The following is a 20005-nucleotide window of genomic DNA, read 5'->3' as shown; positions in this document are numbered from 1 at the left end:
TCAAATCAGGTCTTCTCTTCACATTTTTATAGCTTAAGCATGTTATGCAACACTAGTAATCATCCGTGTGAAACACGCTGGGTTCGCTGAAGTGGAGTTTGTACGGGTTAAACAACGCATTAATGCAAAGAATTTGCTTCAATGAAATTTAGTAATCAAATTACTCAAGTTACTTGAGAAATCGTTTCAGCCCTAAAATCTACTAATACACTTTGACACCATACTTGGTGCCTTGCTTACAAACATTTACATGGCTAATTTATTTCTGGGGGAAAAAGAGAAAAAAAATATTTCCATGGGAAAGAATTTGTTGTGGAAGTCAAATTTTTACCTGTCATATGATTTAAAACTATGTGAATTAAATAGTTCAAGTACTATCAAAAAAATCCTTTGTCTGTTTTGATCACCCCTTTAAACTGGGGGTTGAAATCTCTTTTTCACAGCAGGCCTCATTATCCATTAAAGTTTTTCCTGTATATTACATGTACAGTTGATCATGGCAGATTAAAACTGTGAACACTGTGTGGTTAAAATTCTGCACAGTGTTTTTAATAAACCTATCAGACAGTCTTCTCTTGCATGTTCTACTGTGCACCTGCATCCCTTCTAGTAGAGGGAACACTCATTTCCGCAGCTGCCCCATTGCTGTAGAAATGTGTACCCCTTTAAGCTCCTTGCAAAATCAACACTGTATTGCTGAAATTGTTCAAAATGTATTCTAAAACAGTGTAGACAATCTTCTATATCAATTTTATATTTAAGTTGCCTTTCCATCCCATCCACTTTAGGGGGACACTCATTTTCTACAGCTGTACAGATTTTCACAATATTCTACATCTTGTTAAGATCGTGCTTGTTCTGTCTGTTTCAGCCGCTCAGTGTGAACATGGCTTTTCAGTACGGAACAGAATAAAATCAAAAGTACAAAGCTCACTCAACCTTGGAGGAATTAGTCACAATCAGTACAGAAGGCCCATCGCTTGAGCAATTTCCTGAGTCCTGTGTCAAATGTTGGCTCACTTCAAAGAAGAGTAAAAGAAGACCAAATTACATTGGATAGCCCTCTGACACTGATATTCTGATGGTCAGTGATACCATGTCAGAACCTGAGTAAAATACACAGTTATTAATAACTACACATAGTCTGAAAGTTACCCAAATCATCAAGATGGACATAAAAGCTCAAGGGAAGGATTCATTACACAGGAGAAGGAAAAGAATTAGGCACGTATACATGGAAGTTAGAAAGGTAAGATATTGAAAGATTAATATTTTACACATTTGATTATTTGGCACCTAAATCAAAGCAATTAGCTCCTAAATTTTTTTTTTCTTTTTAGGAGCCACTGGTTCCTTGAGGTGAATTTTTGTCTGGAGCGCTGGTATGTACACCCCCAAAATATAACAAATAAAAGTAGCACTGCAGGCCCGAAGGAGTGAAGGTTGACTGAGATATTCCTGACCTGTCAGCCATTTGTAAAAGAACTGACAACAGGTACCTTTATAAGCTGACCAAAAAACAAAATGTTTCTTAACAGGGAACTACAGTAGAGGAGTCTTCACATCGTATTCATCACTTTTGAGTTTTAATATTATAGTGGCATCTTTGCCAGTAAAAAAAAAAAAAAGGAAGACACGTGAATGAAAGAATGCAGTTAATCAAAAATAAAACAGAATAATTTTAGTTCTGAGGTTCAAAATGAGGGAGCAAAGTATGGTACTGAACAGATCTGGTTCTGAAGAAATCACCAACTTAAAAGTGTTGACTGCTGTACTCTCATTAGAAGGGTTGTTATACACTATGGACAAAACAGACTTTTTCTCCATCTGCTCTTAGTCACGACATTTACTCCCTACACTACCAGGCTCCTCACTTTTTCTTCATTATAACCCTCCTTCTCTGCACCCCTTTCCAGGCAAGTCTGGTATTTCTGTGCTCATTGGTTTGAGCCAGCGTATTACACCCTGCCCATCGCTTCTGTTGGTGGTCATCATTTCTACAGCCAGCTCAAGCTGTCACTTTCTTACCCTGTCTCAGCACTGCACAACTAAATGCATGATAGTCATAGCCGGGTTGCTTTTTTATGTGTCTCACGTTATGATATCAGCTTGGTGGTATGAATTATTATAGCTTGATCATGTGTGTCCCCTAGATATCTCATTATCTGTATGCAAATATTCCAATATATGAAAATATCCAAAATAAGTCTGGTCGTAGGCATTTCAGTCTAGGGGTGTTCAACCTGTCCTGGCATTTCACTAATATCAGTGACGGTGATTAAGCCAATCACTGAAACTTGACAAAGTGTGGGGCGTGTATCAGGCAAGCATCAAAAATATGCAGTAGGCACTTTCCCGATCTTGACATTTGCATTGATGAAAGTCTCATGGTTGCAACGAAAGGCTGTTCTGGATAAAATAAATTGCATCCAAGCAGGCATGATTTGGCTCAACATGCTGTGTGAAGCAAGCCCTGTGTACATTTCAAACTCAATAATTTACACCAGTTGATGGACCAGCTGGGATGGCAAGTACAATCAATACAGTGTTGCCACATCATCTGTGTTGGCAGACCGTTTACTTGACCAATGTTACTGTATGCCAATGGACAGTTCCTATACCACACCTGAACTGCTTGATAACTGATAATTTCACAATTATAGTAATAAATAACACCTAATAATAAAAAAACAACAGTAGTAACAAGTGTACCAAATATTCTGTATATAATTAAGCTAATTGGAGCACAGACTTCAGAGTCCAGACAGCCAAGGGTACCTTGAGCCAGATGGGAGTGGGACAAAGGGACGGTCCTTCACATTGTTATAGGCTTTGTAGACTCAACACTTTATGAAGAGTTCTTTAATGGAGGGCAGAGAGGTCCCAATAAGTAGTGTTGCTCCAACTGATCATCCCCTGATCTAAATCAGCCGATTTTCATTAGAAATGATTTGGTAAATTGGTAGATCACAAAAATATTTTTTTCAGCATCTGCTTTTCTTGTCTTTACAATAGTTTAGTTGCAGTGCTCCTAAGGCAGACTTTACCAGAGAGAGAGAGAGAAAAGACCAGAATAATGGCCTTCACCTTAAATAAAGTGAAGTGATAAACTGAGAAAAAGGAATTGGAGTTGTTGTCTTGCTAAGTTAGACAAACAGCAAGAAAAGCTACTTTAACAAATTCTCACCTTTTTATTTTGTGCTTTAATTAAAACGGACACCAAGTAGTGTAGCTTATATAAGGGGGCACCCAAAAATAACCGGAATGGGAAAAAAAAATAGTTTTAATTTTTACATTACACTTTATTTTGGTATAGCCGAAAATCACACAAAAAGTGCCGCAATGAGCTTTAACAGGCCCTGCCTCGTGACAACCCCCCAGCCTTGACTCTCTAAGAAGACAAAAAAAACACCGGAAAAAAAACCTTGTAGGGAAAAAATGGAAGAAACCTCGGGAAAGGCAGTTCAAAGAGCGACCCCTTTCCAGGTAGGTTAGGCGTGCAGTGGGTGTCAAAAGAAGGAAGTCAATACAATACACAAAACCAAAATTAAAACCATTTCAGGAGACTACCTGTTGAAGCTCATCGAGAGAATGCCAAGAGTGTGCAAAGCAGCAATTAGAGCAAAGGGTGGCTATTTTGAAGAAACTAGAATATAAAACATGTTTTCAGTTATTTCACCTTTTTTGTTAAGTACACAACTCCACATGTGTTCATTCATAGTTTTAAAGCCTTCAGTGAGAATCTACCAATGTAAATGGTCATGAAAATAAAGAAAACACATTGAATGAGGAGGTGTGTCCAGACCTTTGGCCTGTACTGTATGTATTCCAAATAATGATATATTATTTACCCAATACAAGCACCTCACACCCAGATAAACAGATTTGAGCTTGAAGAACTTCAGTTGCGTCGGTTTAGCCTGTGCTGATTGACATATTTGCAAAACAAAGAGGCTAATGGAGACGGGCGAAGGAATTTAAGGTGGCCCGGGATTACAACTTTTTTTGTAGGCTTCAGGGATTCTAGTGTTTGTATAAATTTAAATGCCATCTAAAATGTTTGTTTCTGCACTAACATGAGAGAGCTTGCTTAGTTTTCTTAAAAATTAAAGGTCAGTGAACACTAATAGAAGTATGTTTAATCTTCTGTTTAGTCTGCTGTCAGTTCAATGCATCAGCAGCCGTGTTCCCAAAACAAAATCTGCTCACTCAGTTACTTCAGAGAACACATAGTCCTTGACTCACAAAAATTCAAAACAAACCACATGGAAAAAATGGCCAGGCCAGTGGCCCGTTTGCCAAAATAAATGGTGACCTTTTAAGTTGCTTCAGGCATAAGTGTTTATTAGCTAATAGCACTAAAATTAATAATAAGGCACACTGATCTTTAACCGAAATTCTCAAAATGTTAATCAGCTACTTTTACTTGACTGTTGAACCCACACCACAAAATCAGATGACTCCAGTCTGGTTAGTCATAATAACACCATGTGGACTAAAGCTGTTGCAGCTGTTCCACCTTAAGGGGTGCTTTATTTAGGTAACTAAAATGAAACGAGCTAGTTTTAAATCGCCAGGATGCATAAAGTAGGATTCAAGATGCTTACTTTAAGCAAAGGTTTCTATTAGGAGGAAAGTTAGCATGATGATTACCTTAGTTGAAACCCTTGATCACTGCAATACTCCAAAAACTGAGTGTGCTTCATTTTTTTGTTTCCCCTTTTCAAACTATACTTGGACTGCAATGTTTCAATAAAATGCTTCTTTGCTTCCATCCTGAGTTGTTAAAATCAGATTTATATAAAACCTCTTTTGTCTTCCAAGGTTTTGTGAAGGGTGTCAAGGAGACCTTAAAGAGCAAAATGTAAGTATGTTTTTTATTTCATGGAATGCGAATATTAGGTTTATAAGAAAATTAGTTTGTTTCTTAAATATTTGTATTGTCTATAATTGTTTATTTTAAATGATATTTCATAAAAGAAAAGTCTACTAATCTTTTTTTTCTGATTATTTCAATATCAATATCTTGTGTGTTCTTTATTTATATACACACCATGGCCACTACATTAGGTACACCTGCCTGGTACCATATAGGGCACACTTTTGCCTCCAATACAAACTGAAATCACTGTCATGTACATCATGTTGTACCAGCTTGAGGTGATGTTTTTTAGTAACTTAGTGTAGTATCTTGCTAGAAGTCATATGTGAGTCTTTGTGGTTTTTTTGTTAACTTAAGCCGTCTTTCTCCTCAGATTTGTGTCATTGAAGATATTTTCACAGAGTGTTATTATTCTTCATTACTGCACTACTCTATAAAAATATAAAAGATGGATCAGCATCATTGAATGTTGAAATCCTATCATTGTAGATTTTTTTTTTATTTTGAATTCTGTAATAAGACATCACTAAGGTTTTGTGTTTGAATTTTAAATATAAGGTTATTCCTGGCTTTACTACATGTTTCTCCATGCTCATTGTTTTCACAGTGTTCCATCTTTCCAAATTAGGGTGGGGTTGATACCAGTCCATTGTACAGCATACTTGCTGTCACATGAACACTCATCCCACAAAACATATTTGCTTGCAGATTTTTGAGATAATGCATTGAAAACCAGGGTCTCAATTGAAACGGGGAAATATACTAACTCCAGACTGGCATGATTCAAATCCAGTTTCTTAGAACTATGAGGTACAAGTAGAGCTGTACTGCTATACACCATGTTATCTAGTCACTGCAAATATGTAAGTACTTTCTTTGGCGTGTGAATCCATGTGTCAGAAAGAAAAAATAGTAGCAGCTTGCTTTATGGTTCAAAACATGTGTTTTCTAGTTTGAGGATATTGTGGTGTCTTTTGCAATTAAATTTACAAAGATCGTGGATTTTACTTTTTACTTTGTTCTAATGACTTCTTCAAGTCCTTTGCTGTCACTCTAGGGTTCTTTCTTTACCTTATTGCTGACTTTGCGTTGTGCTTTTGGAGTCATCTTGGTAGGGTACCCACTTCTAGGCCGAGTAGCCACAATACCAAATTGTCTCCATTTATAGACAACTTACCTAACAGTAGACTGATGAATATCTAAAATCTTTGACTTTGTAACCCTTTCCAGCCTAATGTAGATTAACAATTCTCAATCGTAGCTCTTCAGACATCTCTTTTGTGTGAGGCATGATTCCCATCTGGATATGCTTCTTGTCAAATGCTCAAACTCAGACTTTATAGTGTTTATCATCAATCAAAGTAATTCTAGGCCACACCTCTGAACTTGTTTCATTAAATGGATTCCAGGTGTGCTAACTTCTGACTGCAATGAGCTTTTTAAAAAGTCATTAGTGTAGGGTTCACTTACTTTTTCCAACCTTCAGTTTCACAGTTTGAATGATTTATTCAATATGGTCAAAAAGTCTCTGAAAATCTGTGTATCTTTAGTTATAGTAGACTGTGTTTGTTCATTATTGTGACTGACATGAAGATACAACCATGTTTTATACGGGAATTGGACATAAATATATATACATAATTCCTAGGGGTTCACATACTTTTTTCTTTGACTGTAAGTTATCAGAAGAAGCACACCGGAAAGAGAATGCCAGAAATAATTCTCCTTACTTTCCAGTATATATCACAGTTTGCAAATGTGTGTGCTCTCCACAATGTTCATATTATTTCTTTATTACAATATAATGAAAAAGTTGTTTATGGATTTTGGTGAAATTCATTTGAGTAAGTTTTAAATTCTAGATAAGGAAAAAAAACGTAAATACATAAATCATTGAAAATGTGCTTTTAAAAAAATATTTTTTTTTTCTTCCTCATTCTTTGTGTCCCTCCTGTAGCATAAGTAGATTCAATTCATTATATCCATCCTCTACCTAGAATAGGTACTATATAGCTGGTGAAGGGTGGAGATAAAGGGGGAGGCTGTAAGGGGGTTGGGGGTGGATTAGTAAAATGGGATTTGGAAGGTGGTGTTCATAAAGTCATTTTTTTTTATTATTTAGATGTTCTTCTTTTTAAGCCTGCATATGCTGAGTTCAATTTGAAGCGTTCTGTCTAGGTCAGGGGTCAAGATAACGCACAAACATGTAAACACTTTACGGGCTGTCCTTTTCAATGCTAAAAGCAAAACGTCAACCATGGAGACAAGAAAGGCAGTTTACAGCATTTAATGCAATACATGCCAAGGGGTGTACATGGGACAAATATCTGAAAGACTCGCAACATATATACAGGAACATCACAATGCCATCAGAAGGAAAGACCCACGGTCACTCATTTACACACATATATGTTCCACCAGACACACGTTTGACTTGGACACTGTGAAAGTAAAATTCAGGGCCAACGCTAAAAGTGCCAGAAAGCTGGCTGAATCATGGCTCTCTAATGGAAACGGCATTAACAGACACTTGGTCTTGAACTTGACTTTTAATCACTCCAATGATCTTACTATGCACCTTCTATGAATCGTTATTCCTAAAAGAAGCAATTGAAAATGCCCACTTCTTAAATGTTTTTGCTGTCAAGTTGTTTGTTAATTTGATAGTAGAATAATAATTTTGAATTTTCAAAAGATGTACTAAAAAAAAACTTTTTCTTCCAAGTGCACAATCTAATTTTTATTTCTGTTGTATTTTAGGTTTACATATGCCCATCATGCGAGAGTGTCTTCTGTATGGAATGTGACCTCTTTATCCATGACACTTTACACTGCTGCCCATCTTGTGTACATAGTCAACCTTAATGGCAAGGAGTTTGACGTGATAAGGAAATAAAGTAAATGTTTATCAACTGGCATTAAGAGAGTTCTTGAACAATGGAAATGACCATCCTAAAGAATTTCATGCTCTTACATTCCGCAGCACTATTTGTTGTCTTACAGAAAGTATTTAAATGTATTTCATACTAGAATTTGCTTGAATGATATACACTAAAGTTTTTTCTTTCTTTAATTGAATAAATGTGTTACATCATGAAGAAAATGTTTTATAGGATAAGAAAGGGCAATTAAAAATCTTTCATAGTCAAAGTGTCTATCTGTATGAAAACATTTGGCACACTCTTGAGGATCACTTCTTCGCAAGGCTACTTAAAAATGGTCAGACATTCTGCTAAACAAGATTTCATACTGTGTATATTGTAATCTGTACAAGGTTAAAGTCAAAAATAGAGAAAACATTACCCAGTAAGAGTATGCTGTTTTATTTTTGTTATATTCTAGCAAAAGCCACATATCAGGTAACGCATGTTATATGCTTAAAGGCATGTTTTGCCTAAAAATGCATTTGATATGTGGCTCGTATTGTTTATTTATGGCGCTACAGTTTACAGCAGTTCTGTCATATTACTCTCTTGGAGATGCACTACACATGTCCCACTTCGCCTGTAGTCATCTTTTGTTGTTGTGTCAGAAACTACCTGTAATTTATTTATTTTTTTCCTGGATTTCTTCCATGGAAGCGAATCATCTTCCCATTAGTCTCACTTTTAATTTTGGAAACAAAAAGAAATGACTGGGACCAAGATCTGTCTTATTCTGGGCAGTGCAAGGCAAAAACCCTTTTTTTTTTTTTGGTCATAAGTCTTGATGACTGTCTGTGTGCAGGTGTGCTATTATGGTAAAAAATGCAGTTTTGCATGCACCACTGCTTCAGACATTTTTTCCAGATGTTTTCCCACAGACACATCAGCAGTTCAGTGTAATGTTGTTGATTTATAGTCTGCTAATAGGGAACAAACTCTTTACTAACAAGCCAGTCAGTGTCAAAAAACATGATTATCATCTTGATGTTTGACCTGACATGACATGTTTTTTTTTTTTTTTTAACGCCTTAAAACTAGAACCCAGGTAAGCTTACCTAGAGTCCATTAGATCAGAGTTTCTTAAACTGTGTGGCGACATGTTTTATATTGGTCACCACAAGACCAATTTCATCCATGCACAAGTTCTGTGGTCAGTGATATATAAAACCACCCTCTATTTTAGCATACTGTTTATTGTGGTAGTATGCAATCTAAGATGTAGCGTATAAACAACTCCATTGATGCCTTACAGATAGCTATTGTTTTTATGGTACAAAATGGTATGGTAAGTTTGTGAACCCTTTAGAATTTTCTATATTTCTGCATGAATATGACCTAAAACATCATCAGATTTTCACTCAAGTCCTAAAAGTAGATAAAGAGAAACCAGTTAAACAAATGAGACAAAAATATTATCCTTGGTCATTTATTTATTGAGGAAAATGATCGAATATTACATATTTGTGAGTGCAAAAAGTATGTGAACCTTTGCTTTCAGTATCTGGTGTGACCCCCCTTTTCAGCAGTAACTGCAACTAAACATTTCCGGTAACTTTTGAAGGAATTTTAGCCCATTCCTCCGTACAGAACAGCTTCAACTCTGGGATGTTGGTGGTTTCCTCACATTAACTGCTCACCTAAGGTCCTTCCACAACATTTCGATTGGTTTAATGTCAGGACTTTGACTTGGCCATTCCAAAACATTAACTTTATTCTTCTTTAACCATTCTTTGGTAGAACAGCTTGTGTGCTTAGGGTCTTTGTCTTGCTGCATGACCCACCTTATCTTGAGATTCAGTTCATGGGCAGATGTCCTGACATTTTCCTTTAGAATTCTCTGATATAGTTCAGAATTCATTGTTCCATCAATGAAGACAAGCCATCCTGGCCCAGATGCAGCAAAACAGGCCCAAACCATGATACTACCACCACCATGTTTCACAGATGGGATAAGGTTCTTAAACTGGAGTGCGGTGTTTTCTTTTCTCCAAACATAACACTTTTCATTTAAACTAAAGTTCTATTTTGGTCTCATCTGTCCACAAAACATTCTTCCAATCGCCTTCTGGTTTGTCCACGTGATCTTTAGCAAACTGCAAATGAGCAACAATGTTTTTTTTTGTAGAGCAGTGGCTTTCTCCTTGCAACCCTGCCATGCACACCAATGTTGTTCAGTGTTCGCCTGATGGTGGACTCATGAACATGAACATTAGCCAATGTGAGAGAGGCCTTCAGTTGCTTAGAAGTTACCCTGGGGTCCTCTGTGACCTCGTCGACTATTACATGCCTTGCTCTTGCAGTGATCTTTGTTGGTTTACCACTCCTGGGGAAGGTAACAATGGTCTTGAATTTCCTCCATTTGTACACAATCTGTCTGACTGTGGATTGGTGGAGTCCAAACTCTTTAGAGATGGTTTTATAACCTTTTCCAGCCTGATGAACATCAACAACTCTTTTTCTGAGGTCCTCAGAAATCTCCTTTGTTCGTGCCATGATACACTTCCACAAACGTGTTGTGAAGAGCAGACTTTGATAGATCCTGTTCTTTAAATAACACAGGGTGCCCACTCACACCTGATTGTCATCCCATTGACTGAAAACACCTGACTCGAATTTCACCTTCAAACTAACTGCAAATCCTAGAGGTTCGCATACTTTTGCCACTCACAAATATGTAATATTCGATCATTTTCCTCAATAGATAAATGACCAAGTATAATATTTTTGTCTTATTTGTTTAACTGGTTTCTCTTTATCTACTTTTAGGACTTGAGTGAAAATCTGATGATGTTTTAGGTCATATTTATGCATAAATATAGAAAATGCTAAAGGGTTCACAAACTTTCAAGCACAACTGTATGTCTCTGCTGTTATTATTGTAATAGTTGTCTTCTTGAGTTCAAGCATGGTATTTGTTTTCTTATTTGGGTCCTCAGATTAAAAAGTTCAAAAACTCCTTCACTAGATGAATCCAGCAAGGCACAGAATTGAGATTTTTGAAGCCAACACATTAGCTGAACTGTTTGGATGTGATGAGTTTCCTCTTCTTTCTTGGTGGTGGATCTCCTTTGGCATTCTAGAAAACAGCATGATTTATACTAATTTCTTGCATCCCAGAAACTGCAGTAAGTTTACAGATGAGATTTTGTACCCTCAGGTTAACCTGTTTGATGCTAACCCTGAGTTTGACTCTGGCTTGGAATTCTGTGTTATTACAGTTAAAATCTGAGGTGGACTCTGCATGTGTAATGATTCGCTTCACATTGTCAAATCTGGGTAACTTATTGGAACAACATTCTGCTGCTGTCTAGTGAATGAAATAATATCCTGCTTCAAAATATCATTAATATTTCTGTGTGCTCTGACACTTTATGGTAACTCAATGGTAATGCATCGATATTCATGAGTAGGCTGGAGTCTTCATCCAAAAACACAATGGCAAACGACAAGCTGTAAAGCCAGTTTTACGGATAGTGAAACTGATGCATAAAGGCTCTGTACAGCCAACCTGCTGTGATACTCCTGATGATGTTGGTCGCATGGAGCTTCACCTTGTTGAGGCAGTAGCTGTATGGTAAAAAAGCAAAATCAAGTGCAAGAAAAAGAAAGACGTTAGCCCCCAGGCACTTTTCACAATGTAACTGTCAATGTTTGTGTCGGGGAAATGTGAAAGTCACTAAGCCTTGCACTGTGGTAGCCTACAACAACACAATGGGGCACTTTAATCATGCAGTTCAGGCACTGGCATTCTACCATCTCAAGCGCAAGCAACAAAAAAAATAGAAGCGTGTTTGTTATGCACCATTCCTTTGCTTTTGTTTCACTTTGTGTGTTTGTAATATCTAGCATTGTGATAACTGTATTGTATCGACTTAACGACATGTGGGGTGCAAGAGACACAGAAATGGAATCGGCCTCCTTATACTGACTGCTGGTGAGTGGCCTTAAAAAGAATTGATTGATTTCTTTAGCGTGCCTCCACAATCGTCACTTGCTGTGTCCCTTTGTCAACCCATGTACACCGCCAGCTTCACCTTACTAGACTTAGAGGGAACGTGTGTGCCACACTATCTCCTGCTGCATGAGCCGACACAAGCCAGCCTGCTTTATAGCCACGTTCTCTATGTACGTGTGCCCTCTTGGACAGTCCGCAGGCTCCTGACGAGCATATTGCTCTCGGGTCCGGACCCTGTGATCGCTACAGTATATTATAATGGTATTTAATAATTAGTTTAAATTGGTTGCTTAAAAAATAAGCAGCAACCTTCTAAAAGTGAGACATTATCATTTTTCCCCTCCACCACTGGGATTTTATGACTTAATTACTTGTGCATCTTTGCAAACAGGAGAACATGCCAACAGGAACAAAAGTAGACTAAGGGAGGCTGGCTGAGCGGACAAGAAGACATGAACGGGTCACGTGGACTGGGCTAGAACAAGAACAAGGTGGTGCCTGTGCTGTTTCATCAGGAACTACTGTACAGACAGTACCCACAGAGTCAAGAGGTGTGTAAAGAATTAGTTTACAATTAAGGCTGATCTCTCTCTGCCATTTTCCATCCAGAGGTGATATCTCTTCACTGTTACCCATGGGCTATTCCACAACATGTGATAACAAAGACCAAGTAGGACCTGAGACCAATCAATATAATAAAACGGAGCAGTGTGGTAGCTTCTTATCAGGTTGAGTTAATTTGTGCTTATCTACTATGACGTAAGATGCGTGTCTGTATGTGCGCCCTTGTGCCTCTGAGCAATTTGATTGTCAGTTTTGTGTTAGTTGCTCAGTCAAATGCAATGTAGAATTGATGCTGCATAGAAAAAAAAGGGACAACAAAAACTGTATGGATGCGCAAAATCAAAATAGGAAGCAGTAATAGCACAATTTTGCCTTTAAATAGGAAAGTAAGCATGCCCTCCACTTTTTGCAGTGAGATTTGTAAACCTTTAGACAAAAGAGATAATCGTGGACTTCAGAAAATCACGTCCTGCCCACATTCCGCTCAGCATCAACGGTTTAGATGTGGAGATTGTTAGGAGTACCAAGTTCCTTGGTGTGCACTTAACTGAGGAACTTACATGGACACATAACACCTCATCACTAATCAAGAAAGCCCAGCAGAGACTACACTTCCTGAAGCAAGCACGTCTTTCCCCTTCCATCCTCACCATGTTCTACAGAGGCACCATAGAGAATGTCCTGACCAGCTGCATCACTGTCTGGTATGGCAACTGCAACATATCCGACCGCAAGAGCCTGCAAAGGATAGTGAAGACAGCAGAGAACATTATTGAGGTGCCCCTCCCTTCACTACAGGACATATTCGACAAACGCAGTGTCCGCAAGGCCTGCAGCATTGTGCAGGACCCCTTACACCCCTCACATGGATTTTTCACACTTCTGCCATCCAAGGGAAGATACTGCAGCATCAAAGCCAAATCTGCGAGGCTGCAGGAGAGTTTTTACCACCAAGCTGTTAGACTCCTTAACACCAGGCTGCCCCTGGGACCTTCCACGGCCTCAACCACCACTAAAAACAGAACTTTTATACATGAAAACCACTATCCTGCTAAGATGAGTGTGCATGTAGAAAAGAACTGAAAATCTCATACTGACCTCTAAGGATTTTGACACTCTTGATATCCTTATGCTATGAAACATTCTGACCTGTCATTGTTTACACACGTCTTAAACAACTATTATCATACACTGATAATTTCTGTATTATCTATATCTATTATTTATTTATTTATTTATTATATTACATATCTTACACATCAATATTGCTGCTACTTGTTTGTCCTATCTTTGCACAATGTCTTGTTTGTGTTTTAATTTTAAATTTTTATTCTATTTTTAATTTACTATTTACACATCATGTTGTTACACTGTGGACCCTGAGCTTCGCAAATTCGTCTATCTGTATAATTGTATATGGTTGAGATGACAATAAAGTTCACTTTCACTTTGGCTTTAGATGTCTGTAGATCAAGGCACCACCTGCTCCCACTCCGTTTGGGAGCCTCTCCAACCCAACACCGTCATTACAGTAATGTAACCGGATGACCTTGGCAAATGGGAACAAATCACTCAGAGCAAGGGGATGGTGGAGAAGTGTAACACTGCTTTTATTTAAAACAAACCAAACCAAAAATCAAAACAGTGTCCATAGTGCAGTGCTCCAAAATGTTCCAATAAGTAATCCATAAAAGGGTAAAACAAAAATCTTAAGTGTTTAAAGTGAGACTAAAAACCTGCCACCGTCATTGGGGCAAATCAGCCAAGCGCAGCTCCTTCCATTGCTCACTCAACTGGAAAGACTTCAGCCGACGCGGTCTTCTCACTACTGACCCTCAGCCTGGTTGCCTCCGTCAGGGTCCTCCCATCTTCCTTCTCTCACACGGAGTCGTCCCTCGGATCCCTAGGAAGCTGAAACCACTCCTCTACATAAGCAGTGGGCACGATCCGTCCCTCGAGCACCGATCACTCGCTCTAACACGGGACCCCTGACCGCACTCGCCTCTGTTTTTCTTCTGGCTGGCTTGTCCACTCTCTTTTCCCAAATGCTGCTCTCGCTCTCTGCCTCTTTCATTCTTGTTCTTTTTGTTTCCTGTTTTTCTTTCCTCCCAATCTCCTGTGCTGGCCCATACTCATGGGTGCAGCAATTCAATCACGCACCGCAGGAAGCTGATTAAGCAATTGAGAGCAATCAGACCCTCATGTGCAGGTGCGACTCGCCCCAATTACCGCAGCTGTACAATGGCGCCCACGAAGACTGACATGGAGCAATAGATTATTTAAAAAAACTGGTCATTCATTCAGAGCTGTGGACCTGCTACACCAGCAATGGTCTTCCGCTCACAAAAAAATTTCTCCAGTTTATCCTGTGCCTGCACATCAGTCTTCTCACTTCAACAGATACCTACAAATTCCTTCCAGGTAGCCAAGCTTACCTGGTACTGGTGGAGTCTGTGTGTTAAATGTATCATTCCTGATGAAAACTTTGATTTTTCAATTAAGTCAGTTTATATTATAAACATAAAATCTAGACAGAAGTACATTTAATGTGAATAATTAACATTTACGAACAAGTATGGAAGAAGCAGACAAAATAGTCTTTTAATGATTTATCTACCACAACAAAATCTGGCTCTGGCAGAATACAATTATATTCTCAGAATTGATCATGTTTAGCAAAACTCGAGCTCCTCGTGGCACAAGTGTAAATGAATGAGTTAACTGTTTATCTGATTTAGTTATACATTCTGATGGTGTAGTGTTGATGGGGGATTTTAATGTACACATTGAAACTGACACTTTTAGCAAATGTTTTACTGATTTGTTAAATTCAGTAGGATTTGGTCAGATTGTCAATGGTCCAATTCATAATCATAACCACACATGAGATTTAATTATAACTTACAGAGCAGAAATTCAAAATGTAAATATTCGTTCATTAAATGAAGTTATTTCTGATCACTAATTACATTTGATTTGGTTCTGCCCTTACCAATACATTCACAGATTAAAACAATGACAGTGCGACATATGGATTGTAACTCTCCTTCAAAATGTATAGATATTTGGAGTAAGTCAAGTGTAATCATGGAAAACAATTCAGATCAGCTAACATCAAATTATAATAGGACCTTGAGAGCTGCTTTGGACACAGTGGCTCCCCTTCAAACAAAAGTGGTCAAAGCACATAGAAACTCACCCTGGTTTAATGAGAGCATTTATGTTCTTAAATTAGAGTGTCAAAAACTGGAGCACAGATGGAGAACAACAAAGCTGCAGGTCTTTCAAACTGCATGGACAGAGATATTTTAAAAAAAAAAAGCTCTCTTTAAAGCCTGCCCAGGCTACTATTCTAAAGTAATAGATGAGAATAATAATAACCCTCATGCACTGCTTAGATAAGTGGCTAATTTACCAAATGGGAAACTACTATGCAAAATACCCACAGACATAAGCAGTACAGACTTTATGAACTTCAAGATCTTAGCATCACATTACCTACTATAATAGTTTGGCAAACCCTGTCTCACCTTGTATTCAGCACTACGGAAATTTAAATCCTGCAACAAACAGGACATTTTAACCCAAGCCCAGATAATTGGGGAGGGTTACATCAGTAAGGGCATCCAGTGTAAAATTTTGCCAAATCAATATGTGGACAACAATACAAATTTCCATACCGGATCGGTCGAACCCCGGGTTAACAACGACCACCACCAGTACTGTTAGCCAACAGGGTGCTGGCAGAAATTGGGCAACTGTTGGCTGAAGAAGAAGAGGGTTGAGACGTGTCCGGAGGAAAGAGGAGACAAGGAAGGTAAAGAGAGTGGAACTGAGGGTAGGAACTTTGAATGCTGGCAGTATGACTGGTAAGGGAAGAGAGTTAGCTTTGGTGATGGAGAGAAGGAAGGTTGATATATTGTGCATGCAAAAGACTAAATGGAAGGGTAGTAAGGCCAGGTGGATCGGAGGTGGATTCAAATTGTTCTATCATGGTGTGGATAGGAGAAGAAATGGAGTAATGGTTATGAAGCTGGAAACTGAAGGTGTGATGATGAATGTTGTTAGTGCATATGCCCCGCAAGATGGGTTTTCGATGGATAAGAGAGACTTTTTCTAGAGTGATTTGGATAAAGTGGTAGAGAGCGTACCCAAGGGGGAATGAGTGGTGATTTAAGTGGATTTCACTGGGCACTTTGGTGAAGGGAACAGAGGAGATAAGGAAGTGATGGGTAGGTATGGTGTCAAGGAGCGGAATGAAGAAGGTCAGATGATAGTGGATTTTGTGAAAAGGATGGACATAGCTGTGGTGAATACGTATTTTAAGAAGAGGTAGACATAGGCGATGTACAAGAGTGAAGGAAGATGCACAGAGGTAGATTATATCCTGTGCAGAATGGTCAATCTGAAGGAGATTGGATACTACAAAGTGGTGGCAGGGGAAATTGTAGTTAAGCAGCATAGGATGGTGTTCTGTAGGAAGACACTTGAGGACAAGATGAGGAGAAAACTGAGGGCAGAGCCAACGATGAAATGGTGGAAGTAGAAAAAGGAAGTCTGTAAGGCTGAGTTCAGGGAGGAGGTAAGACAGGCACTGGGTGACCGTGAAGAGTTTCCAGATACCTGGACAACTACAGCAGAAGTAGTTAGGGTGACATTTAGAAGGTTGTTTAGCATGACACCTGGACAGAGGAAGGAGGAAATGGAATCCTGGTGGTGGAATGGGGAAGTACAGGAGAGTATACAGAGGAAGAGGCTGGTGATGAAGAAGTGGGATAGTCAGAGAGATGCAGAAAGTAGACAAGAGTACAAGCAGATAAGGCGTAAGGTGAAAAGAAAGGTGAGTTGTATGAGAGGTTGGACACTAAGGAGGGAGAAAAGGACCTGTACCGATTGGTTAGACAGGGGGACCAAGGTGGGAAAGTTGTGCAGCAGGTTAGGGTGATAAAGATGGAAATGTACTCACAAGCGAGGAAGGGGGTGTTGAGTAGATGGAAAGAGTAATTTGCGAAGCTGATGAAGATAAGGTTGGATGATGTGGAGATAGTGAATCAGGAAGTGAAATGGATTAGCAAGGAGGAAGTAAGGACAGCTATGAAGAGTACGAAGAATGGGAAGGCCATTGGTCCAGAAGACATACCTGTGGAAGCATGGAGGTGTTTAGGAGAGATGGCAGTGGAGGTTTTTAACCAGAATTTTTAATGCAATCATGGAAAGTGAGAGGATGCCTGATGGGTGGAAAAGAAGTGTACTGGTACCAAATTTTTAGAATAAGGGGGATGTGTAGAACTGTAGTAACTATAGGGAGATACAATTGATGAGCCACAGCATGAAGTTATGGGAAAGAGCAGTGGAAGCTAGGGAGGTGATGATCAGCGAACAGCAGTATGGTTTCATGGATGGAAAGAGGACCGCAGATGTGATGTTTGCTCTGAGGGTGTTGACGGAGAAGTATAGAGAAGGCCAGAAGGAGTTGCTTTGTGTCTTTGTGGATCTGGAGAAAGCATATGACAGGGTGCCTCGAGAGGAGCTGTGGTATTGTATGAGGAAGTCGGGAGTGGCAGAGAAGTATGTAAGAGTTTTACAGGATATGTACGAGGGAAGTGAGACAGTGGTGAGGTCTGCGGTAGGAGTGACGGATGCATTCAAGGTGGAGGTGGGAATACATCAGGGATCGGCTCTGAGCCCTTTCTTATTTGCAATGGTGATGGACAGGTTGACAGATGTGATTAGACAGGAGTCCCCATGGACTATGATGTTTGCTGACGACACTGTGATCTGTAGTGATAGTAGGGAGCAGGTTGAGGAGACCATGCAAAGGTAAAGATATGCTCTAGAGAGGAGAGGAATGAAGGTCAGTAGGAACAAGACAGAATACATGTGTGTAAATGAGAGGGAGGTCTGTGGAATGGTGAGGATGCAAGGAGTAGAGTTGGTAAAGGTGGAAGAGCTTAAATCAACGGAGGGATTAACGGTACAGAGTAACTGGGATTGTGGAAGAGAGGTGAAGAGTAGTGGGCTGGCAGGGTACAGCAAGTGGAGAAGAATGTAAGGAGTGATTTGTGACAGACAAGTAGCAGCAAGAGTGAAAGGGAAGGTCTACAAGATGGTTGTGAGACCAGCTATGTTATATGGGTTGGAGACGGTGGCACTGACCACAAAGCAGGAGACAGAGCTGGAGGTTGCAGAGTTAAAGATGATAAGATTTGCATTGGGTGTGACGAGGATGGATAGGTTTAGAAATGAGTACATTAGAGGATCAGCTCAAGTTTGATGGTTGAGAGACAAAGTCAGAGAGGCGAGATTGCTTTGGTTTGGACATGTGCAGAGGAGAGATGCTGAGTATATTGGGAGAAGGATGCTAAGGATGGACCTGCCAGGGAAGAGGAAAAGAGGAAGGCCTAAGAGAAGGTTTATGGATGTGGTGAGAGAGAACATGCAGGTGATGGGTGTAACAGAACAAGATGCAGAGGACAGAAAGATATGGAAGAAGATGATCCGCTGTGGCAAACCACTAATGGGAGCAGCAAGAAAATAAAGAAGAACAAAACATGAACTTTAACTTTAATTTCTTAAATGAAACTGACGACTTCTCTAGATCCAGTGTCAACAAAACTAGTAAAAAGCTTAACAGATGTTCTTGCAGCACCTATTCTTTGAATTATCATTAGTTCAATATTGCATGGCACAATACCTGATTCACTAAAAATATCAGTATCAAACAATTACTTAAAAAGTCAGACCCAGACACACATATACGTAATAATTATAAATGCATTTCATATATACCCTTTCTCTCTAAAATACTGTACTTGAAAAAGTAGTTGCTAATTAGCTTCAATCTCACCTTACTCATCACTGCTTATTTGAGAAATTCCAGTCTGGCTTCTGCACTGATCATAGTACAGAAATGGCACTAACGTGTGTTGTAAACAACATTCTGATATCCTCTGAAGAAGGAAACTCCATTGTAGTTATGTTCTTTGACTTAAGTGCAGCATTTGACACCATTGGCCATTCTGTTTTACTACACAGGCTGGAAACTAACTTTGGGCTTACAGGCACTGTGTTTGCTTGGTTTAGTTCTTATTTATCAAATCGATTCCAATATGTACAGAAATGTGCTGACAGTACTCCATCATTACACACAGAAGTGAGATATATGGTGTCTGCAGGGCTCAGTACTGCGACCTTTACTGTTTTCACTTTACATGCTTCCACTGGTATCTATCATTAGAAAATGTAATGTTAATTTTCACTTGTATGCAGATGACAGCTTTTTCATTTAGACCAAATAGCATTTCTCCAAAGTTGTCCTTAATTAAATGTGTTAGTGAGTCAAAGGAGTGGATGGATGAGAACTATTTGTCTTTGAAGACAGATAAAACAGAGAGCTGATCACAACAAGATTTTGTCATTATTTAACTCAGATGGAATCACCATTAGTTTTACTGAATCAGCACGCAGTCTAGACATTATTTTTGACATCAGCATGTCATTTAAAGCGTACTTTACAAAACTGTCCAAAACATGTTTTTTCCATCTTGAAAATGTTGGGAAATGAAAGCATTTTGTAAATATGCAAGATACTGAGAAATTATTCATGCATTTATTTGTAATAGGATTGACTACTGTCATGTGGTGTTCACTGGATGTTCAAATTGTTCTTATTCAGCTGTC

At 39.0% G+C, this 20005-nt stretch overlaps 1 protein-coding gene across 2 annotated transcripts in view; it reads left to right on the top strand.

Moving 5' to 3' along the window:
* The window catches only part of gtf2h2 (general transcription factor IIH, polypeptide 2), a 102447-nt gene extending 94649 nt beyond the window's left edge, over positions 1–7798 (top strand). Inside the window, exons 15-18 of one of the 2 annotated variants that reach the window (XR_005634376.1) lie at positions 872–1249; positions 1341–1495; positions 4825–4864; positions 7643–7692. Coding sequence is in view for 1 of the 2 variants with exons in the window: in XM_039759250.1 (XP_039615184.1) it covers positions 4825–4864; positions 7643–7747 (145 nt within the window). In the remaining variant the exon portion in view is untranslated. Of the gene's footprint in view, positions 1–871; positions 1250–1340; positions 1496–4824; positions 4865–7642 lie in introns of both variants that reach the window. The other variant, XM_039759250.1, reaches the window with a different exon arrangement.
* The last annotated feature ends 12207 nt before the right edge of the window (positions 7799–20005 follow it).

Source organism: Polypterus senegalus, chromosome 7 (assembly GCF_016835505.1).
Source record: "Polypterus senegalus isolate Bchr_013 chromosome 7, ASM1683550v1, whole genome shotgun sequence".
Taxonomy (NCBI): Eukaryota; Metazoa; Chordata; class Cladistia; order Polypteriformes; family Polypteridae; genus Polypterus; species Polypterus senegalus.
This window is presented reverse-complemented; position numbering and strand designations above follow the sequence as displayed.